We start from the raw sequence: 21,490 nt of genomic DNA, 5'->3' as shown, positions 1-21,490 counted from the left end.
AGTTGGGTGAGTAACTTTCTACTTAATTTTCATGCATGCTTTTTTTATAGCAACTGTCTTTTTAACAGTAAGGAACTCGTTTAAATTCCAGTATATTTGCAAAAGTAATCTTTATTCTTAGCCAGTGTTAAAGTAGTCTGCCACAGTGTAGGTTGTGCTGTCTCTTTTCTTTTGTTCATAGCTATCATTCCATACTGCATGCCAGTAGTTCACATACTGTGGTCTGTAGAACTTCATCTGAGGAGCCGTGTTAAAATAGTAACAACAAAACAGTTAAAAACAAAACAAAAAAAACAAAAGAACAAATTCAGGTTTCCTAGAGACCCCAGATACTCTAATCATGAAACCCTGAGAGTTGATAATTATTGTTAATGAAAACAATGAATGTCATCCTATGATCCGTGGTATTTTTTTGCACATTGTTGCTGATTTGTAAAACTGCCCAATGTGCCACTACCTTTAGTAGTTAAATTTTATAAATGGCTAAAGAAATTATAAGTATCATTGTGTGGGTATTTCCCCAAATGAAGTGTGGTTCCAAATTTCATGACTAATTACATTTTTTATGTAACAGTATTGGAGAAGGCAGCTGTCAGAAGAAAATAAACTGGTGGGGAAAAAATAGGAATGGTTATAAGTAAGGGCTTGCCCAGCTATCTAGTACTTTTTCATTTATTCARTAGGCAGTGGTGAAGGCAGCAAGTAAGATGGGAAGGAACCTGCCAAGTCCAAAGTTCCCGTGTCCTTTATCACAGGCAAGCAGTTTGTCTTGGGCATTCCGAAAGGAATACTGTGCCTGTGCCTGGAAGGCCACGTGCAGTGTGCGAGTGTGCACCAACAGGTTTCTGTGTGTGTATGTGTCTGCCTTGCTCGACTCCACCTTCTGACAGCTACCTGGTTGGAGCCCATCCCTTTTCCTGTTGTTGTGAGTGACATTTGCCAGAGAAACAGTTCCTTGGCTCTGGTGGCACTGAGCTTCAGAGGTGTCTGGAGGGCCACAATACTGAAGGGGCCTGCCTGGCTACCTTTGTGGTTTTGACTGAGAAGATTTTGAGACTTTTCAAGGAGGTTTATGCTGACTTCAAGATCTGGACTAGATTGGCAACAGAGCCCATGGCAGCACTGTGTGCGCTCCTTTTAGCGGATAGGTTTGTATACAGAACTTGGGTGGAGGGGAAGGGTGACCTTATAGGAGGTGATTTCACATAAGTAGCTAACCTTGCTTTGGGATAAGCCACAGCTGAAATGTGAAAAAATAGAATACTTTAAAGCTTGTGGAACAGCACCGTAAACTCTTCAAGTGGCAGTACTGCTGGCAGTTCTGTTACAGGCTTCCTGTCTTTACAGAAATAGAATTGGACAGAACTAGATAAACTTTCTGCTTTGCTGGTGGAAGTTGTTTAAAAATGTAAGCTTGAGAAGGATATAATATACATAGGTTTGACTTGGTTACTTGTTGTGTATGTGGCTCTAGTATTTTTTTTTTTTTAATCTGATTGAAGCTTCAGCATGACCATGAGAGCACACAGGGCTACATAAATGCTGCCAATATATGAACATGTAGTGTGTGTATATTGCAGCTCTTCAGTAACATTATCTTAACTTTGCTTAGAGAACCAAGATGAAGAGGTTCTTAAATTTCATTCTGAAATAAGGTTTTCCTGACGCTGCTGAGCTTAGCTCTTAGTAATACCTTCCACCCTTCCCCACAAGTGGGGAAGTTGGGCAGATTGGCATACGGTAGTGGTGCAGTATCGAGTGCAAGATCGTTTGTCATCTCTCCTATATGCCATTTGTTTGTATGTAAACATTAATTCTGGCATTAGAATTAAATTCTGTTCATGTAGGTAATTTCTCTCCACAGCTCAATTAAAATAATGAGGTTAAACGGCCCTTTGGTACCAAATCTTGTTTTTAGGGACCGTGCAAAATTTGTTTCCCATTTGAAGTGTGATCTCAACTTAACTTCTGTGCTTGATTTTCCTAAAATAAGCAGCTGGAGATATTTAGCATAAAATATTTCACACATTTAATAGGAATGTAAATGAAACCCATGACACTTTAATGGTTCCACACTAATGATACAGCAGACATGATGTATCATGTCAGATATTCCTGTTAATCTCCCTATTGTAAATCAGCATGATGTGCTGTAATGGTTGTGAAGAAGACAATGAGGCTGAGGTAATGATTAGCATGTGATCTTTGCTTTCCAGGTGTGTCACCCTTCTTAAATTTGAGAACTCAAAAAAGTTTTTGTATCTTAAAACTGTTGTAATTAAACTTTGGTATCTTTTTTCCTAGGATTTCTGAGCTTGACTTTAGAGTGAAAATCTGTATTTTTACAGATAGAGAATTTTTGCTCCTTGTTAATCTGTGTTCTCCATTAGCTAAGATCTCCTTAAACAAGTTACCTTTTGAAATGATTTTTTTTTTTTTTTGTGGATTATATTTGCTCAGAAGTAAGGCTGCTCAGTACTGTTTTTGAAAACCCTAGGGAGCTGTCTAAATATGGGGGGAAGGAATTCCTTTTTGTTTTATTTTTTACAGTTTTGGGGTTTTTTTTGGTTTTGTTTTTAGTTTCCATGTTATTGCAGTTTTAGTATACTGTGGTGCTGGGGAAAGGCTTGGAAGCCTTTCATTTGCAAACCAGAATTTGAATGTGCACGGAAGTGTCACACAGGTGTGCCTACTTTTGTGGTGCTCTTAGACATCCCTGATGCTAGAAGTTTTTGTTTTCTCTAAAAATGGTGTGTAGTCTTGAACTGCAGTTTGCTTGCTTCTGAAGTAGTAATGGCTTGGCTCAAAAGAAAGTTTTTTTGCGAGAACAGCCAGAATATCTTGTATTGTGCATCAGGTTTTCCCCCAATGGTTTTGGTGATGTTGTTCTACTGTCATGTTTTCCCTTGTATTCTTTTTGAACTTAGATGTGTTTTAAGACGTGTAAAATTTCTTCAGCTTAAATTAATTGAACATAAAAATAACAACTAGTGTTTTTCTCTCTTTAATTTCCCTGGCAGCTGTCTCAAACAATCCTATAAATTCATCATCTCATCCTGTCTTATATATATGTTATCTTCTTATCCCCCCCAAGTTCATATGCACATGCATATGCCCTTCAGAGTATTAAAATCTCAAACAAAACAGATTCTTTATATTAAACATTGCCTAGCTGAAGAAATTGTTGGTGAAAAGAAAACAAATCCAACTGAGATATCGTTAGTGGAAGGTTTTTTTATGATGGTCTTTTTTTTGTAGTAGTAGTAGTAACAGTTGTAGCAGTGTAGTCAAACTTGTTGATTAATACTCTAGTTGGCTTATGAATCTTTAAGTAGTGTTACAGCTGTAATGATGAGCTATTGGAGAGTTTCACTTCAGTGAAACTGAGTACATTTGTTGTAGAGACAGAGCAAATCTCTTTTTGGTGTTGATCCGATTGTTTCCATGTAGAATGTGTGATCTCATGCTTTGAAGGAGTGGGAATAGGGGAAAAAATGGCAGTAGGCTTCTTCATTTTCTTTGCTGTTTTTTTTTAATGTTATCCCTACAGTTATTTCCCCCACTCCTTTATCTTATATTTCTATGCTGGGAGTGGGGGGTGTGCTGAAATGGGTTTGTAGAAGTATACTTGCTTTCTTTCTTACTCCTTAGCTTGAGCATGAGCTGTTTTTTACTTTATTGATTTCTGTACTTCAACTCATTGGTCTTACCTCTTAATATGATGATCTGTTACTGGTTTTGGTTTCAAGGTAACTGTGCCCTTGTGATATTGAAGCATGTAATCATTTGTGTAAATATATGCCTTTTTTAAGGATGGCAGTTTACCCTATCAACTTCAAAATACATTCCAGTGCACTCTGAGGTTTGTGTCCTTGTTATTTTCCTCATATTAAACATTTGTACTGCATTCCGATATTAATACTGTCTCCATTGGTGTATATATATGATATTGTTCATGTTAGTTGATTTAAAGCACGTGTACATCTTTCTTATTGCAGATAGGTATTCAGGCCATTTAGAATATGAAGTTCAATATAGTTTTATTTTCCAAATCACCACACTTCATAAATAAGAAACAGTCTGTACTTGCTGGGGTCGTTCCTTTGGGCGTTAAAGTAACAATTGTAAGTGAGGTAAAACAGTAATGCTAGACTGGAAGTGTCTGTGGTATGAATGTGCTATAGATGCTTGCAGGCTAAAGTAGTGAAAAAAGCTTTTGTCTCAGTGGAACTGTTTTTTCCTTTAAATGAGGGAATGCAAATGCATATTCAAGTTTCCCAACAGCTACCAGAAGGCAAATTGCCAGAAGGTAAATTATCTAATGTGGACATATTTGAATAGTATCTGAACTAGTTAGCAGGACAAAGGAAAATCTGCTATTTTAATAACCCAGACATGCTGTGGGTGTAGGGTGTCTGTTACGCTCTTGGAGGAGCTGAGTAATACCAAGAGCTAAAGATTGGCCTGTACCATATGTCCAGTTTTGGAAAAATATAGTTGCAATAAGATACAAGTTTGGCACATTGCTTTATGATTAAAAACTAGCAGCTTCAATATAAATAAGTTGATTTTCAATGTCTTGCTGCTTTATTTTTATCTAAAATCTAGCCACACCTCAGCAGCTCTGTGTAGCTTCTTGAGAAAGTTGTTTTAAGACTATTGCTACAGTGTATAAGCTGGTTAATTTGAGACATTTAAAAGAAACTTCAAAATTCATGTGTTTTGACAGCTGCTTTTAAGGTTATTCAGGAAAAACATAGTTTTTTTATGTGAGCAGATCAAATATGGTGAAAGACTGCTATGTCTGCCATAGTTTTTGTGATTTTCTTTTTTTCCTTTTTTGGTAGTGCTCTTAGCAAGACAGGTAGAAAATGTTCACACAGTAAGTGATTTAGTTCAGTAGTCTTCCTCTAAGAGAGCGAGGTTGAATGATCAAGAGGGAAGAAAACATAGAAGGTTACTTTTAGGAAGTTACAAATAGACATTTTTATCTACTAGAAATTCTTGTTTAACAAAGTCTGTTGCCTGGCATGGTGGTAACATTGCATAATACATCTCCTGAGGATAAGAATCAGTTCCTGCCAGCACCACTGCAAAAGCAGCTGGAATATGTGGTTGGGATAGATAAGGTGGGCAAACTGTCTGTCCTTCTCTTTTAGAACTAAGCAAATCTTTTTCTTAATAAAACTCTTTTTTTTTTTTGTAGGAATTTGTTTACCAGAAAGCAAAATGCAAGATTTGAAAAACAAAATGATGTGGGATGGAAGTTGTTTGGAAAAGTACCCCTCAGAGAAAACTCACAGAAAGATCCAAAGATACAAAAGGTATATGCTAAAGTCTGCTCTAAGATTAATGGTGAATGTAGAATCTAGTTTAATTTATGATCTGTATATTTGACTGTGAAGCCTGTTTGTTTGAGGATTTATGCACAATTTCTTGGACAATATCAAAGATGTTTTTTGTTTTTTGTTTTTTTTTTTGCTTCTGTTGCAACATGGGGTGCCATTCAAAAGTATGTGTTCTGCAAAATCATTGAGTACTTCACAAAAATACGTACCACTTTGGTATAAAGATTTGATGTGAAGATTCAAAGTATATGAATGCATGTTTGTTTTTATAACCAAACTTGGTATGTATTTTGAATATCTTTCAATTTTCTTTTCTATCTTATTCTAGTATAATAATGGTTTATAGCCATTGTATCATAGGCCCATATATAACATACCATTTGAGGGGGAATTATGTTCTGCTGCTGGGCCTTGCTTAAATAGTAATTTAAAATATGCAAAATTGGGGTAGATTCAATGTGATGAAGTGCCAGAGATTTCTGTTGTTATGCTGGTTTCACATGTTCTTTGTTTTCTGGAGCGTTTGCTGTTTGGGGTTGAAATTTTTCTTGTACGGGCCTTGCCAAAAGTTTGGTTGCTGACTTGAAATTTTGAAGTAATGTAATGTATTTCAGGGGAGAGTAAGTGAGATAGTGTTGTTGTTTTTTTTTTCTTGTATAGTGTGTTTCAAAAGGGAGTATGTATTGAAATTGTTTATTAAAGTGGTTCCCTGAATAGAAAAAAACTTTAGAAAGCATCAGAACCCCTCCTCTTTCCCCCCAGTTTTTTTTTTCTCCTTTTCTTCACTGCAGCTTAACTAGGTTTTGGTGCTGATTTGTATGTGTGCATGATACTTATGTTTGCCAGTAGTAGTTTCTTAAATCCATGACTTGTTATATTTTAGACAGGCTTTTTATTACGGTAGGGATATACAGAATCTTTTCAGGCTTTCCTTTAGTGGATCATAAGGGAATAAAAATAAAGTGAAATCTCCTTTTCTGTTTCTTTGCTTATCACTTATAAAGCTATAGAATTATAATGTTATTGAAAATATAACAAAATGTTATATAAATGTTAGTTCTACTCCAGACAAACCCAGGTACATATCCAGTGAATCAAATAACCTGTCTTCCCAATGAGGAAGAATATTCTGAAATCCAAGTATGTGATTGATAGCTTATAAGCTATTCTTCCTGTAAGAAGAAAACATCCTCTCTCCATCTCTGTCACTTGATCTGGGATATTTGGATTATATGTTGGCTGATACTTTGTGTTTGGAGTTTTGTTGCATTTCATTCAGGTTTTAATGGTATTTTAAGCTTGGTGTTCTCCCTTTGTTCAGACCACTGTGGGAATAAGCAGGTTTACAGGGAGAGAGACCATGTAGGTAGAACTTCAAAAACAGCTGCTATTTGTGAAATCAGAATTCTTATTTGAAGGATGGTGCTACTTAATTTGGGGTGAAGTGCTCTGGAAATCCAGCTGGCTCATGTGACTGTTCTTAGCTGTAGCTGGGCTGTTAATTTAAATGAAGAATAGCACCTTTATCAAGTTTTCTTTATGATCAACTGTTCTTATCTATAGTTTGTCTAGAGACAATGAACAGTTCTGAAGTGTTCACCAGAGATCTTTTGATGACAAATTTGAAGAGGCTTGATAATTGCAGTGCTTTGACACTAAACTGTGTTTCATGGTGGTGACCTTTTCTCTGAAGAGTTTGTAATTAAGTTGTTAATGTTTTGTGGTTGTTTCTGGTACTGTGGGTATTTTTCCATTAGGATCCAAGCTATCTTACATTTTGGGTATACAGTGTTCCTAAAACATTCAACTTTGGTTGCATTAAATTTGTTAGGGGAAAAAAAAGTAGCTCTTAAAGAATTATGTGCAATGGCATTCAACCATTAGTGAGTTTCTGGCAAGACTGTAAGTATTAAACAATCGTTCTAATTTCTCTTGGATAACAGTAACCCTTCCTGGTTTACTTGCGGCTTTCCTGAAACTGTTTTTGAAATGTAGAACTTCTTAGTATTGGGTAATGCTGTAAATGACTGATCCAATCTCACCAGCACCCAAAAGCACATCCTAGCTTAGGCTACCCCATACAGGTCACTTTGGCAATCACAAAGTGGCACCGAAGTCGCAGAGTTTTTTGCCCACTTGGAAGCATGCTTTTAGCCCTTTGCCTTGATCTCTTTTGGGCACATGACTTGGGCCCAAAGAACTTGGGTGGAGAAGGTGACAGCATGTGGCTATTAGGATGGCACTCATGGGCTGACAGGCATTCCTCCCCTTTCTGAAGAAAGGGTGCTAGCCCAGAAGAACAAATGCTCTGGACTGTATTTCTACCTTGAAGTGTGTGTCTTATTCCCAAGGCCAGAAGAGTATGTGCTTGGAAAAACCTTGTCTCATGTACTGAAAAATTTGGAGGTATGCAATGAAATGTGGGAGGTRGGGAAGAAGGTGGCTATGACCAAGGTAAATGATTAGTGTCCTGTAAGTGACTCCAGTGTCTGCAGTTGCCACAAAGTTCTATGGAGCATGAAGCAAGATGCCTAAACTGCATTTTTTATAGGTCAKTACTAATTGTGCTTTCTGTGTGCTTTACTTGAAACTGGGCTTATTTTTCAGAGATGCTGGGGCTCCCTTGCAGCTGAGTGCGATGGGAGTTATGCTTGGACTATATGAAATCCTCTGTAATGCTAGGTGCCCTGAGAATTGGATCTTCTGTGGATGCAAAGTTGGTGGCTGTTTTGGAGCCTGAGGCTCAATACCTTGATCACATGGTTCATCACTTGACTGCCACACTGTCGTATGAGATGTTATGGTAAATGTGTGGAACACTCTTGCACAAGCTTGTGAGAGCGGGGGCTGTGTACTGTGCTGTCCGTGAGTTGTGAGGCTGTGGACAATGTCAACAACGTTGTAACTGTTACTTGAACGCTGTCAATTCTATATACTGAGTGAAGCACAGTCCATGTGGAAAATACCACCTAGACAGAAGGGACTGATTCAAAATTGAAGTGTTTTTTTAGCATGGTGTTGTATGTAACTTCCTACACACATAAAGAAAACCAAATTGGAGGGAGAAAAGGGTGAATTGTTATCTGGCATCATGGGAAACCAGGACTGAATCTTGCAGTCTACTGATCTCTTGAGCTTATGAAGTGATTTGTAGCAACAGTTATGTCACTGTGTGTCCTGGAATTTCTGGTTACATTACAGGATTGGGCTTGTGCAAGTTTGTTGATGAGAAATAGACACTGCTAATGCGCTGCTGGGCACAGATATCATGGATATAGCTTCCTACCCGTGGAACATTATGTTCCTTCTGACTCGTGTATATGCAGGATTATCTGATTTCATTCACAGGTTTTCCTGCTCTGACAGCCTTATTGCTAATGGTCTGTGCTGCTGAGATGGTGTACAAAGGAGAAGCTCCTTGGCATGCCCCATAACCTTTTACTGTTCTGCTGCTCGGGTATTTATCTGGATTTGTACTGAAGAGATGTTTGATGCTTTGTGAAAGGATTTTATACCTATTTGCTGGCAGCAGAAGACTGACAGGATTCTGACATTCAACCTCCAAGTTGGTGAAACAGGGAAGGGGTAGCATGTGTTTTCCTCTCGAGCTTAACCCTGTCTTTCCTATTCCGGTTCTCACCTCTGCTAGGGCTGGATATTAATGGGGTACTTGAAACAGAAGCTGTTTRTTGCGCAAGAGTCCTTGCATTGTATGTCTGCTCTGACTTGACTTGAATATTTTTTCCTTGAAAAAAGATCAATAATTTTACTGTGGAGTCTAGGTCTTTCTGTCTTTCTGCAAATTGTCGGTTCACGGTGTTGTGTTTTCCCCGCCCCCCAATATTGTGAAAAGCTCACCAGTATGCAGACTGTAGGGCTACATCTGCCTGACTGCATAGGCTGTTCAGCAGTGTTCCTGTTAGCAAAAGCTTGGTCCAAGTTAGTTCTGAAAGGCAACTTAGAGGAAAGGTGATTTTAATTTCTTTATCATGATTTTTACTTGATTATGTTTTCCCATCTCACAAAAAGTTCCATGTAACTTGTGCAGACTTTAGGAAATCCTCTGGATTGTCAGAGATACCACAGAATAGCTGGACTGTAGCAATAACGATGGTCATCAATTTATGTATTCATGTATCCTCAAGCTCAAAATACCTAGGGAAATCAGTCTTACTGGACTTGCTTGGTGTGAAGCTCTTTGTGTGCATGAACTGAGGTGACTGAGTCATCAAGCAGCACTTTCTCAAGTCAGCTTCTTCTGCTTCTGGACAGACATCAAAGAAATCCTGGGTCAGCTAATTAAAGCCCTGTGACTATGCCATAAATTTAACTGTAGACTCCTGTAGTGAGTTCATTGGCTTGTTTGTGGTTCCATCTTTTGATACCTTTACTGTGTGGCTTTTCTTTTTTTCAAAATGAGATGAACTAAGGTGACCTGCAAATTTAAACAGTCTTTTGAAAGAGAAGGATGACTGTGCACACTTGTATGCAGGGAATAGTGTTTTAAAAACATTCTTATTGTGCGTAGTTCTGATACTTTCCCCATAATAATCTCATCTGGGGCTAAAAGAAACTTGCAAGAAAGAATGGGATTGTGAGAAGTATGTTTGCAATATGGGAGAGGAAAAAGAAGCAGCTGAACTGTGAAGTGGTTAAAATTGTTTTTAGAATTAACAGGTCTTATTTCCTTCCTGCCTTGTACTGATAAAATAAATAAACCCTCAGTCCCTCAAACTTTACTTGTGGTTCACAAGTTGAACACTATTATACTGCAACTAAAGATGGTTGTACATATACAACTAAGTTGAGCACAATTTGTAAGGAGAAACAGCTTTTCTTTTTTCTCTGACCTCAGCTGGGAAAAAGAATGGTCAGATAGGTTTTGAGCACATAAACCTTTTCTCAAGTCCTATAAAATACTGTTTTAACATCACTCGCTTGCTCAACTTATATGTGTAAGATGTGGCAGCATACTCCATTTTTAACGATGTGGGAATTAAATGCTGCATTGGTGGGTTGGGAGCTGGGTTGGTGTTTGGCCTACTTTTGAATAACTTTTTGAATACTCTTTTGAATACTTTTTGAATAAAAGTTCCTCTGAGAATTCTTGCTGACAATACGCTTGGATAGTACTCTTGATAAAGAATCAGTATTCAGGTAGGCTGGGGTTGGCCGCTCTGCATTGTCACCAAGAGATTGTGTACAGTTTTTATCTAGTTAAGTGTTTTAAAGCTTAAAACCCTCCAGAACAGGTAATACTGTCTGAGAAGCTGTCAGTGCATTTAAAAGGCAGACCTAGTTTTTTTTTGTTTGTTTTGGGGGTTTTTTTGTATCAGTTATCTTCAGGAATCCTGCTTGAGCAGATCTGGTTATGCCAGTTGCTTTTGTAATTGATGTGTCAAAATGCACTAAAAGTCAGATGACAGTACTTCACTCAGAATAATAATAAGAGTAAAATCCTCTTGCCCTCTAAATAGTCTAGTAAATAGTAATACCAAAACCAGAATTAGGCTTTGCAGCCAGTATTTGTTTCAGGAGCTCCTCAGGATTGGCGAGAACAGTAGATATAAATACCATATGTTCACAGGTTCAATTATAAATGGGGAACTGAAGCTAAGACAGAAAGCCTGCAACATAATTGCCTTTTTTTTTTTAAGCAATACCTTAAAAAAAAAAAAAAAAAAAAAAAAAAAAAAAAAAAAAAAAAAACTTTTACAATTGGAAGATGAGATAAGATTGTGTATCATTTAGTTGTCTTGCAAGGTCAGTCTTCAGGAAATCTCTTTGTAACTAGCCGAGATCTTAAGTATTAGGAGACTAATGTGTATAGAGGAAAGTCTGATTTTTTTAGCTGTATCCTGAGATATAACTCTCTTGCCCAAAGGAGCAGCTTCGTTTAAATTACTTTTTTCTTTAGTGTACATGTAGTGTTTTTTTCTTTAGTATGGATATCTATTTTTGAATCAGTGGATAACTCTTTTCCTTTTCAAAAGTTCTATTATCTTATGCAAACTCTTCAATTTAATTTTAACTGTATAAATTTCACTAAGAACCCAGTGGAATTTCTTCATTTTCTTTGAGTATCACCACCAGTAAAATTCAGCACAAACGTGCCATTTCAGGCCTTTCAAGTAACAACACTTACTTATACATTCAAGTCTAAATAGCTGTTTATCTGTATCTATAACAGGCATTCTGTTTCAAAGCATTTAGAATGTCTAATAGCAGTTCCTTAATAATAAAAAGTAGCTAAGACTTTTAGCTGAGGGATTATAATCTTTCCAAACCTAGAAGGGTTTCTATTTTGAAAGCCATAGTATTTGTGTGCGCTCTGTTGCGTGCTTATATATATAAATATATACACATATATGTGTATATATATATATATACACACACACACACGTGTGTGTGTGTATGTATATACACACACATATAAATAACATTTTAATGGAGGAGGGGTTGCATTAAATGAATTTTGCTGGGGAGTTGGTTTCTTGCTGCRAGGCCACCAATGATAAAAGCAGTCTGTCCGCTTCAGATGCAGTGGAAAACTGCAGCAGCTTATGTACAAGTGTGAATAACAAGTCCGTCCATGCAAGGAGCATATTGCAGGTATACCATAGGTAGAGTGACAACATAAGGGCGATAGCCAGGCTTTTCAGTTCACCTTGTTTGTTTTGCCTTTACCACTGCAACAGTCATTTGAATCAGAGTGTTCAGCCATGCTAAACACATCAATACCATATTGTTTCTGTCATACAAGTTGCAAGCAGAGTGTTCCCACCTCCTAAGAAACTGTTTTGTTTTTTTGTTTTTGCTTATTGCTGAATTTCTGTTTCTTTCTTTCAAAACATCTGGTTCATTTTTGACACTGATGATAAAACTTTCCAACTGGGCTTTTTCTAGGAGTGATACAGTAAAAGAAGATAAATCGTCATGATTTATCAAGTATGTTTTTCTGTACTAATTAGATCATGATCTTAAGTGGGATCAACTCTCCTGTCAATTAAAATCAGTTGTGCATAAGAGGCTCCTTCTACATGCAACATATGATAAGGTGAAAATGAGCTCTTGAAACAGCTAAACACAGTGCTTGGCTTGTAGGTGATGCTTTTCTATGGGATCAATATTTAAGTTTATTAACATTTTTTCCTCAAGTACTGTATAAGCTGATTTGGGTCAGTTATTATTCAAGTCAGTCTTGCTTTGATCCCTCCCTTTTTTTAACTATAATCTTTGTTTATTAATAAAATCACTTAAATGTTATATTTGGCTTGGATCTAAGAGTTGGAGAAAAGAGTTGCAGAACAACAACAGCCAGCAGGAATTATTCAAAGAAATTGCTACAACCCATGCTCTCGGCAGCCAGCGACAAGAGCTCCTGTTGAGACTGCTGTGTTGTGTCTAGAAAGAATTAGAGAAAGCTCCACGGAGTGGACTGATTTCTGATCTGTTGAGGTTCTCATGCTGCTCTTGCAGTTGTTTAAAAATATTTAGCTTTTCTAAAGGTTTGTGTTAAACATGCTTTACTCTGTATTTAGATGCTCCATTCAGTGCCTGTGGAAAGGAAGTGGTCGCTTCAGGCTGGCTGCTGACTCCTGCAGGAGCTAGTTCTACAGCTGTGGATAAAGCACTGTCCTCTGCTCCTGCTGTTTGTCTTCAGATAGGTCGATCCTTGGGTAAATCATTGTGTCTGGCTGTAGCTGTTGATGGGACTTTTTGCCTTTAGACTTCATTTGCATTTCAAAGTGTCCTAGGCCTTAAACTTTGTCTAGGGCATTTTTTTTTCTGTTCCACAGTAGAAGTTGGAGGGTATAAATGAGTCATTTCCTGTGCTGCTGTTCTCTGGGTTCATTTCTATTTGTTGTACTTCAAAAAGGCAGGAGTTAGATCTCAAGGGGTGTGTGTGTGGGGGGGGTGCCATTGCAGCACCTAGGCATAGCTTTCTTAGTCTAAAAATAACCTATGCTCATTGCTGTTGCAATATGTGAAAATAAAGGTGTAACTCTAATTTTTCACTTAAGAATCAACCCCCCAAACTTGTAAGTGTGTCAATGCACTGCTATTTCATGTGTCTTTCCTTTTGAATCTGTTCAAAATATTTTGATTTTATTTGTAATCATATTTAAAGGGAATCTAGTGTTTCTAGTGCTTTTTGGGGGGGGAGGGAGTAAATAAAATGGGAGAAAAGAAACCCATTTAAAAAAAAATTTAGGTACTAAAAAATTTTTTTAATCCCCACCAACCCACTCAGAAGCCTGTAAAAATGTGCTAAAGGGATCATTCAGTAATTCCAGTAGGCACTCTTACTCTACAAAGAGTGTGTTGCCCTTGTCCTGACTTGAGAATTACCTGCCTCAAACAAATCTACTATCTTATTTAAACAGAGAGGGCAAGACTAATAGCTACTGACCACAGTAAATGAAAGGGTAATGTAACACTATAGCAGAAGGATTGCTACTGTGTATTTTAATAATAAAAGAATGTAATGTGACCCACTCAGATATCATAATCTAGCAAACAGTCTAGCTGTCAAAGTAGTGCTTTTGATGTCCTTCTCTTATTCTCAGAATTTCTTGCTGTATGGCATGAACACCTGAAAGGACAGAGTACATATTGAGAATATTTGGCTAACAGAAAATAATAGGCTTTGTATATCAGTTTTAACAGTTCTGACAAGTCACAAAGTATTTTGAAAGAACTATTTTTTTTTCCATTTTTCAGTTTTAAAACTTTTATTTTATTTCTGCCTCTCTCTAAAATCCCTCAAAAATTGTCTTGGTTAAAAGCTCTGGAAGCTTGAGGGATCTCTAACAGGAGTAAGAGATGGTGTGCAAAGGCAGGTTTTTAGCTTTCTGGAAAAAAAATACTGAATAGATGTGTGAGCTGTGTTAATACTAGTGATAAACCTTTGGGGAAATGCAGTGTGTTTAAAATTGGTGAGATTATAAAGTTTGTTTGCATTAATGGAAACAAGCACTTTACAGCTTAAGTTGATGCTTAGCATTGATAGAATATAAATTCATACTGCACAAGATCATCTTTAAATGCAGAAAAGTACAAACTCATGGAAAGATGACTGACTTTAAAAGCGGAAGTAGATAACTCTTCTTACCTCTAAGATTTTAAGGCAGGGAAGACAGCTTTCCAGAAGACCTGATACACGTGCATAAATTTTCATTTGATGTTAAATGAGAATCCAACATGTAGTTGGCATTTGTGTCTCTCTAATATATACATAAACACCTACATCCTTCTGTAGCCTGTAAGTTATTTGCAGTGTAGTAATCTTCCACCATGCATGCTAAGCAACACACAGGAGGCTATTGGGTTGTTTATTTTCCCCTGTGGGTTTTGGAATGAAAATAAAAATGTGTAGAGAAAAAGCTTGGAAATAGTGACATATGCTTTTGAATGTTGCATCGCACACCAACATTTGGCAAAACTTACCTTGAAGCAGAGTTGTAGATAAATCCTAAAAGCAGGTGTGTCAGCCTCTAAATATTGTGGGAGAACTGCCTATCCTAACAGGAGACTAGAACTTGCATTGATAAAAACCAAAATTAATTGCAAAAGCTTTGCTGGGACTTCAGTATGTTACTTCTGTATTAACAGACGCAAGCTCCCAAGAAACCTGATCCAAAGCTTTTCTTTGTTTCTCTTCCAGATTATACATTTCAAACTTCATCTAAAATTAAAGAACGGGGGGGAGGTGAAGGTTTTAAAAGGCTAACTCCTACCATGCTCACCATCAGCAAAAAAAAAACACAACAAAAAAACCCTGATGTTCTCTGTAAAATGAATGGAGTTACTGTATGTGTTATTGGAAACCCCAAGAATATGGATGTAAAGTTTTTTTTTAATCCCAAATTAGTTTTTTTCCTTAAGTGTCTTTCTGAAGAAAGACTAGGGAAATAATTCTTCGAGTTTTAAGTTCTTTCTCATGTTTAGAATAAAGAAGTATTTTTTTCATATCTGCAACCAGAGGRCACCTGACCCATTGTTCTACATGCCTGTATTACACAATTTTTGTGCCCATTAGTAATTCTTGCATAAAAAAGTGTTTTGCTGTATTGTGAAGTTCTCTTTGACATGACAATGTTCACTAGAAACTATTTCAAGAGTACTGAAGTCTGGAAGAAATGGTCACCACTTGAAGCTAGGCAGTGAAGGTATGCTGCCTTCATTCATATTTTATTTATGTTTATGTGTGTATCTTTAAAAGGCACAATTTCATTTTCTTAAGACTGAACCTTAAGTTGTAAAGGTGACTATTCAGGAAATTTTTAATTTTACATAAAGCTGTATCAACATGTAAATATAGGAGTCCTGTAGTCTGAACAGATGATGAGGGAGAATGTGGACCACACCATCAGTAGGAGCGTTATAGAAAGTGTGTAAATGTAGACATGTAAGAAACTGGCACCAGTTACTGCTTCAAGGATAATTTATGGAATCAGAGCAGCAAATATGGATATAGCAAACCACTTGAAGAAGCTTTAGTGCAATAGATTTATTGCCTTGCTTTTCTGTCATTATTAAGGGCAGACCAAAGAGTAAAACTTGAAAAGGTCAGAGATACCCACATCAGTATTTAGTTACTCTTTTTGTTTGCCAATAGATGTCTATACAAGTATGTATGTGCGGGCTTGTATTTGACTTTAGTATATATACCAAATTAGTGTGAGAAAAGGTAATTTGCTTCATACTCTTAACTATATTCCACTTTTTCCCTCTTTTAAAATCCCCTTGCTAATTTCCGTTGTGCTTCCTCATCGAAGTGTGCCTATCTGAACAGCATGATAATATATGAGTTGCTGTGCATTGCAAAGTAGATGGCATTCCTTGGTGGCTTTTATGCTGTTTTGAAGATTACAAGTATTCAAGGCCATATTTGCAACTGATTAGAGGATTTGCAAGATAAAAAGTCATATTCCTGCAATTCCTTCCCTATATCCCAGAGTTAACCTGGTGCTTTGGCTGTTTCAGAACCATGTCAGCATGAAGCTTAAAAGAATACATATGTTTGTGTCTTGCTCGGAATGAGGGGGGAAGTTCCTAAGTAGCCAGGCTGAAGAGCATGTTATTTGAGATTAGATAGTGAAGATAAGTTTTCTTCAATAGCACCAGCCCTACACATCGGCCCTAATGTGAAATGTCAGGAGAGGAAGTTGTTGAGAGATTATTTGGAAGGGCATGGGGTGAGGCTATATATAAAACTGAGTTGGAGACACTAGTGAGTGGACATCTGGTTTATGTAGAACTTTATTTAAACTCCATATCCGGTGTAATTCCAGCCTCACTGGAAGTGAAACATAAGGGATACGCTGAGAACTGGTGTTGGTGCTGGTTTATTTTGGCAGATGTTCATCACAAAAAAAGTAACTAACTATTTGGCTTGTATTCTCTTGCTCAAGGGCTTATCAGATATTTGCTCTCCTGGAAGCCTTTCCAGTAGATGTTTCCACTTGTGTGATACTGTAATGKATCAGATGGTATCAGTGCATAGTGGAACCGTGCATGTTTGTATACTGCAGATTAAATTGCATCCTTTTCAATGTTCTAAGTACTAGGTGTTTTTTGGTTCCTGTGACTCATATTGGAGTCACTTTTAAGAGCATGCTGCACAATCTGATTACAGGTATGTTTGACAATAAAAAGCTTTTCTTAAACTGCATGGTTCACAGGTGTGCTTTGTTGCTTTTGCCTTGTACTTTAAATATAGGGACCTGCTCTAGCTTCCCTGTTTTTTTCTTTATGAAGCATGTCTGATGCTATATGACCCCAAAAGCACTTAAATTATTTACATGTAGTACAAAGGGAAAGATGAACCCTGAGGGTGAGAACCATCTGATATGTAGCATGTTACATGATTAGAGGAGAGAGATTCCAGAACATCAAGCTGTTGTTCTTATTTAGAAGAACTAAATTGGTCTTATCTAGGCTTAGATTTTAAATGTTATTTAACTCTATTCCTCTGTTCAAAATATGACACTATAAAACACATAGATGTAGAAGTTAAGGTGGGTCCAGTGAATGAAGCACAGGGCTGCAAAGTAGAGTATGTGGCTTCTTGTGGCCTCTTTACTGTTAACTTTTTATGTACACTACTTCATTCATCTAACTTCAGTGTGATTCAGTGAGATGGAATTTGCAAGCCAAAGTTCCCCAAACCCTATAATCACAGAGAACTAGGTGATTTTTAGGAGGAGTAAGGGAGAAATTTCAGAGCAATTGAAATGATGCCTAAAAATACATAGCATGAATTTTCTTCATGTGAACTGGCCATAGTCTCTCACTCTTCTTTTGCTCAAGCGTTCCTCATGTGTGAAGTGTGGAGCAGGCTGTGGTGCTGAAGACAAGAAGGATGTTCAGATGGAAAGTGACACTTCCTAAACATACAATGTTATTTCCATCAAATACTGTGATCATGTTGCCATCTTCTGCTCTGACACTCTATGAAATAAGAGGATTAAAATTGTATATAGATATAAGTAGGGATAATGGTTCTTGAACTATTCATTAATTGTAAAACTTGCCAAATCGCTTTGGCAAAGTATGCAGGTTGAGTGGGCAACTCAGATTTCTCAGGTTGTCAGATCAGTAGCTAATAAACTAATTGTATTTCATAATAGATAAGTTCTGCTTTTTGGAATTATATAAAGAACTCTATTAAACACCCCCCCACACACCCTTTTAATATTAACTTTTCAAACAACTCCTCGAATTCAGTAATTTGTATTCTCTTTTTCTGTGAGCTTTTGGAGGATATTCTCATAATCTAATTTTAGTCTGAGGTGTTAGTCTCCCTAAGCTCCCTCTCTCTCACCATGTTCTCCTCTAAGAGCAGTTAGTTTGGAGCATCACCTACGTTAGCTTCCTGTCTGAACTGCTTTCTAAATCAGGTTTCCCAAAATGCCCCTGGACATCAATTGTAAGTAAATAATTAAAATAACATTGCTGGAAATAAAACAATCTGATTTTTATCTAAATCAGTCCCTCCTCCTTATTGATAATGTAGAAGCATTTCTGGCTGTGTGATTTTTCTTACATCCTCTTAATCACTAAACTCTACTGACACAAACTTGTAATCAAAAGCTTGCAAACCCAGGTGGTTCTTTAAATTATCAAAGAGAGAAAGAATTTTGCACAAATGACTGGCATATAGATTAGTAAGTCTTATTTGATACCCTTCAGAAAGGAGCAATATCAAGCTGTTTGAAAACTTAACATAAAAATTTTGCAGCTTCTTAAGGAAAAATGTAAAAATACTGAAAGTGTATTAAAGGCTTTCTAGAGAGCATCTGTGCTTTGATTTTTATATTGCACTAACCTACAAGTTCTTGAGTTTGTCGTCTTAATTCTGACTGAAAATATTAAGAATCTAAAAATTTATAAAGGTTTGTATATGTATCTGAATCCATTCCTGAATCACTTAGAGCAATAATATCACCCTGTTCAGACTTTGAATAATACTGATATATGTATGAGAATTGTGTTTTGTTCTGTTACAATGCATCTTTTTGAAAACCCTAGTAAGCTGCGTTGTTGTACTGTAACTTTTTGGATGATTGATGTGCTTTTATTTCCAGTGGCTGAAGATTGTTCTGTTGTTGATAATGTATCTTCAACATCTGTGATAGCGAAGACACAAAATGATCTCTCTTCCATTCACTCTGATTACTGTAGTTATATTATATACATAAGAGCCTCCGTTACAATGATCTTTTTAGTACCTTGTCTAGAATCAGATCTCAGTTTGCTAACCCAAAAACCACCATCACAGTTTCATGATCAGCTCGTTTCAACTGACCTACTGCAAGAAATACTCCTGTTGCTTGCTCCTTTTCCTATATAGCCTTTTCTTTTGTCAGCACAAGTATTTACGTTGCCCCACAGCAAGCCAATTCCAGAAATTATCAGCGTTAAAACTAATCCAACAAAAGGAAAAATTCATTTTCAGCAGGATCACTTCCCCAATTCAGTTTATCATACGGTTGCACAACTACTTATCGTGGCACTAGAGAATGGTGTGAGGGGCCAGAAGTAAGGGAGGGAAGAGCAGAACTGCATGGAGAGCAGTTAAATGCTGGATGTGTATCAGCTTAACTTTATCTGATAAATAAAAGACAGATTGCAAATGGATATACAGTAGAAAGCTGTGAAGCAACACTGAAGCAATATTTAGGTCGCAGTCAAACTCAAAAGCCAGGAAATGACAATTTTCTGTTTGCTTGTGCAATCCTGGTTTGGTTCCTATCTTGTGTGCTGAATGGGGCAGTAATTCCAGTGAAGAAAAAATGATGCAATTAAAGCTAGTGCATAACTTGTTTGAGTAGCCTCAAGTGCTCTTATAACTGCAGGCAACTTAAAAATAGAGACAACTACTAAGTGTCTGTGTAATGTGTAGATGACTGTGATCTGAAGTACAGAATGTAACTTGCTTTCTTTTTAATCCACAGAAGTATTTTCCAGTTTGACCAGCTTTCCGTTTCTCCCCAGGAAGTTCTTGCAGAATGCGTAGTTGACCCCGTTCCTCTTTCTGTGAATTGACAAATGGCCGTTTCTTTTGTCTGGAAGATGTGCACTGCTGCTCTATTTGCCGTATGGGAAACCACAAAGGTTTACCACAGGAATACTATTGTCCACATAATGTTGCCCTTGTAATCTGAAGTTTTGTTTTCTTTGTTAATAGCTGTAATTTTACATGTGTCACTTGATATGTGTGATAATTTACTGCTTCAGACAGTTTATGAAAAAAGCATTTGCATTCGAGACTGCGGTGCTTTCCATGAGCTACGCTGACGTACCATTGCGGCGATTATTAGTGCTTCTGCTGCTAGGCGCTTGGATGGCAGCTGTGCGTGCAATTAATTGGTGGTGGTAGGAATGAAGCATTTTTTAAAAAGTGAGCTGTTCCTATTTAAATGTTAAATGTTAAAATGTTAGTCAATATAACAGCTAGCAGCTTTGAGAAAATAACTTATCTCAACTTTTGCAAAGCCATCTCTTGGAAGTAGAATACTTAAGTGACTTCTGTTATAGTCAAGTCAGTTCTTGCTGTTAATTTTGTGATTCAGCATACGGCCTTGGTAAGGCCATGAGCCATACAGCCTGGCAGCGGCAGACCTTAGGCAATGAGATCAGTCACACGAAATTCTTAGCACAGTACTGAGAAAAGGACAACTAAAGGTTGCAGATGAATAGATAATAAGATAAAATATGGGTCCACCAAAGGCGGTGCCAGATCAACTTGGATGTCTCCACTGAGTAAGACAGTGGGATTTTTGGACAAAGGAAAAAGGGTAAATGTAATTCATCTGGATTTAAGCAAAGTATTTAATAAGATGTAGTTTGGAAGCTGTCTGAACCCTGGAAGATGGGGATCTAGTTCTCTTAGAGCTGTCAGAAGGGGATAGAATAGTGAGTCTTATTGAAAAGATAATGATGCTGTAAGAAGTATTTCTGCATAATACTTGTGCTATTTCTCCAGGATTGATTTAAGGGCTGGTGAGTTTTAACTGCTCTTGCACTGCACTAACAAAATGGACTGTGCCCAGCTTGGGAGGCCGTCTCAGTGAGGCAGAGGGTCTGTGTGCTGTGCAGAGCGGCGCAACTTGGAGCCAGGGAAGTGGGTGGAAATGAACAGCATGCAACGTGGAGTAATGAGCATACTGTCAGAAATCCCCTTAAAAATTGGGAGCTGAAGGCCAGTGAGGAGAGACACTAGTGTACTCTGATCGGTTTTCTTGATCGTAAATGTGGTTGGGTTGCAAAAGGGCATATATGGTTCTAGGCTGTGTTGGGCAAAGACAAAGAACTATTGATGCTGTTGTTGAAGATATCAGTTGTCCATAAGTAACAAATAGTAAGTTGAAACTGGAACGGACTCGGGGGGCTCCTCGGCCAGCCCCCGCGAAACGGGAAACTTGCGAGAGGTGCAGAGCACGGCCGGGGAGGCCAAGTGCTTACCTCCACGAGGGGCCGCGCCCCGGGAGCTCGCGGCTGTACCGCGGCGGCGAGGAGGCTGCTGGCGGCGGCGGTCGGGCGCGGCGCGGCGCGGCGGGCCAAGTGCTTACCTCCACGAGGGGCCGCGCCCCGGGAGCTCGCGGCTGTACCGCGGCGGCGAGGAGGCTGCTGGC

The 21,490-nt window shown here is 37.8% G+C and overlaps 1 protein-coding gene across 2 annotated transcripts in view; it reads left to right on the top strand.

The window, feature by feature from the left end:
* TBC1D14 (TBC1 domain family member 14) overlaps positions 1-21,490 on the top strand; it is a 74,074-nt gene that overhangs the window by 17,101 nt on the left and 35,483 nt on the right. Inside the window, exon 3 of one of the 2 annotated variants that reach the window (XM_026054815.1) lies at positions 5,207-5,324. In XM_026054815.1, coding sequence (XP_025910600.1) covers positions 5,207-5,324 — 118 coding nt within the window. Of the gene's footprint in view, positions 1-5,206; positions 5,325-13,009; positions 13,028-21,490 lie in introns of those variants that run through there. The other variant, XM_026054817.1, reaches the window with a different exon arrangement.

The sequence above is a fragment of the Apteryx rowi genome, unplaced genomic scaffold (genome assembly GCF_003343035.1).
Source record: "Apteryx rowi isolate R43461 unplaced genomic scaffold, aptRow1 scaffold_97, whole genome shotgun sequence".
Classification (NCBI taxonomy): Eukaryota; Metazoa; Chordata; class Aves; order Apterygiformes; family Apterygidae; genus Apteryx; species Apteryx rowi.
Note: the sequence above shows the minus strand (reverse complement) of the source record. Positions and strands in the feature narration are given on the sequence as shown.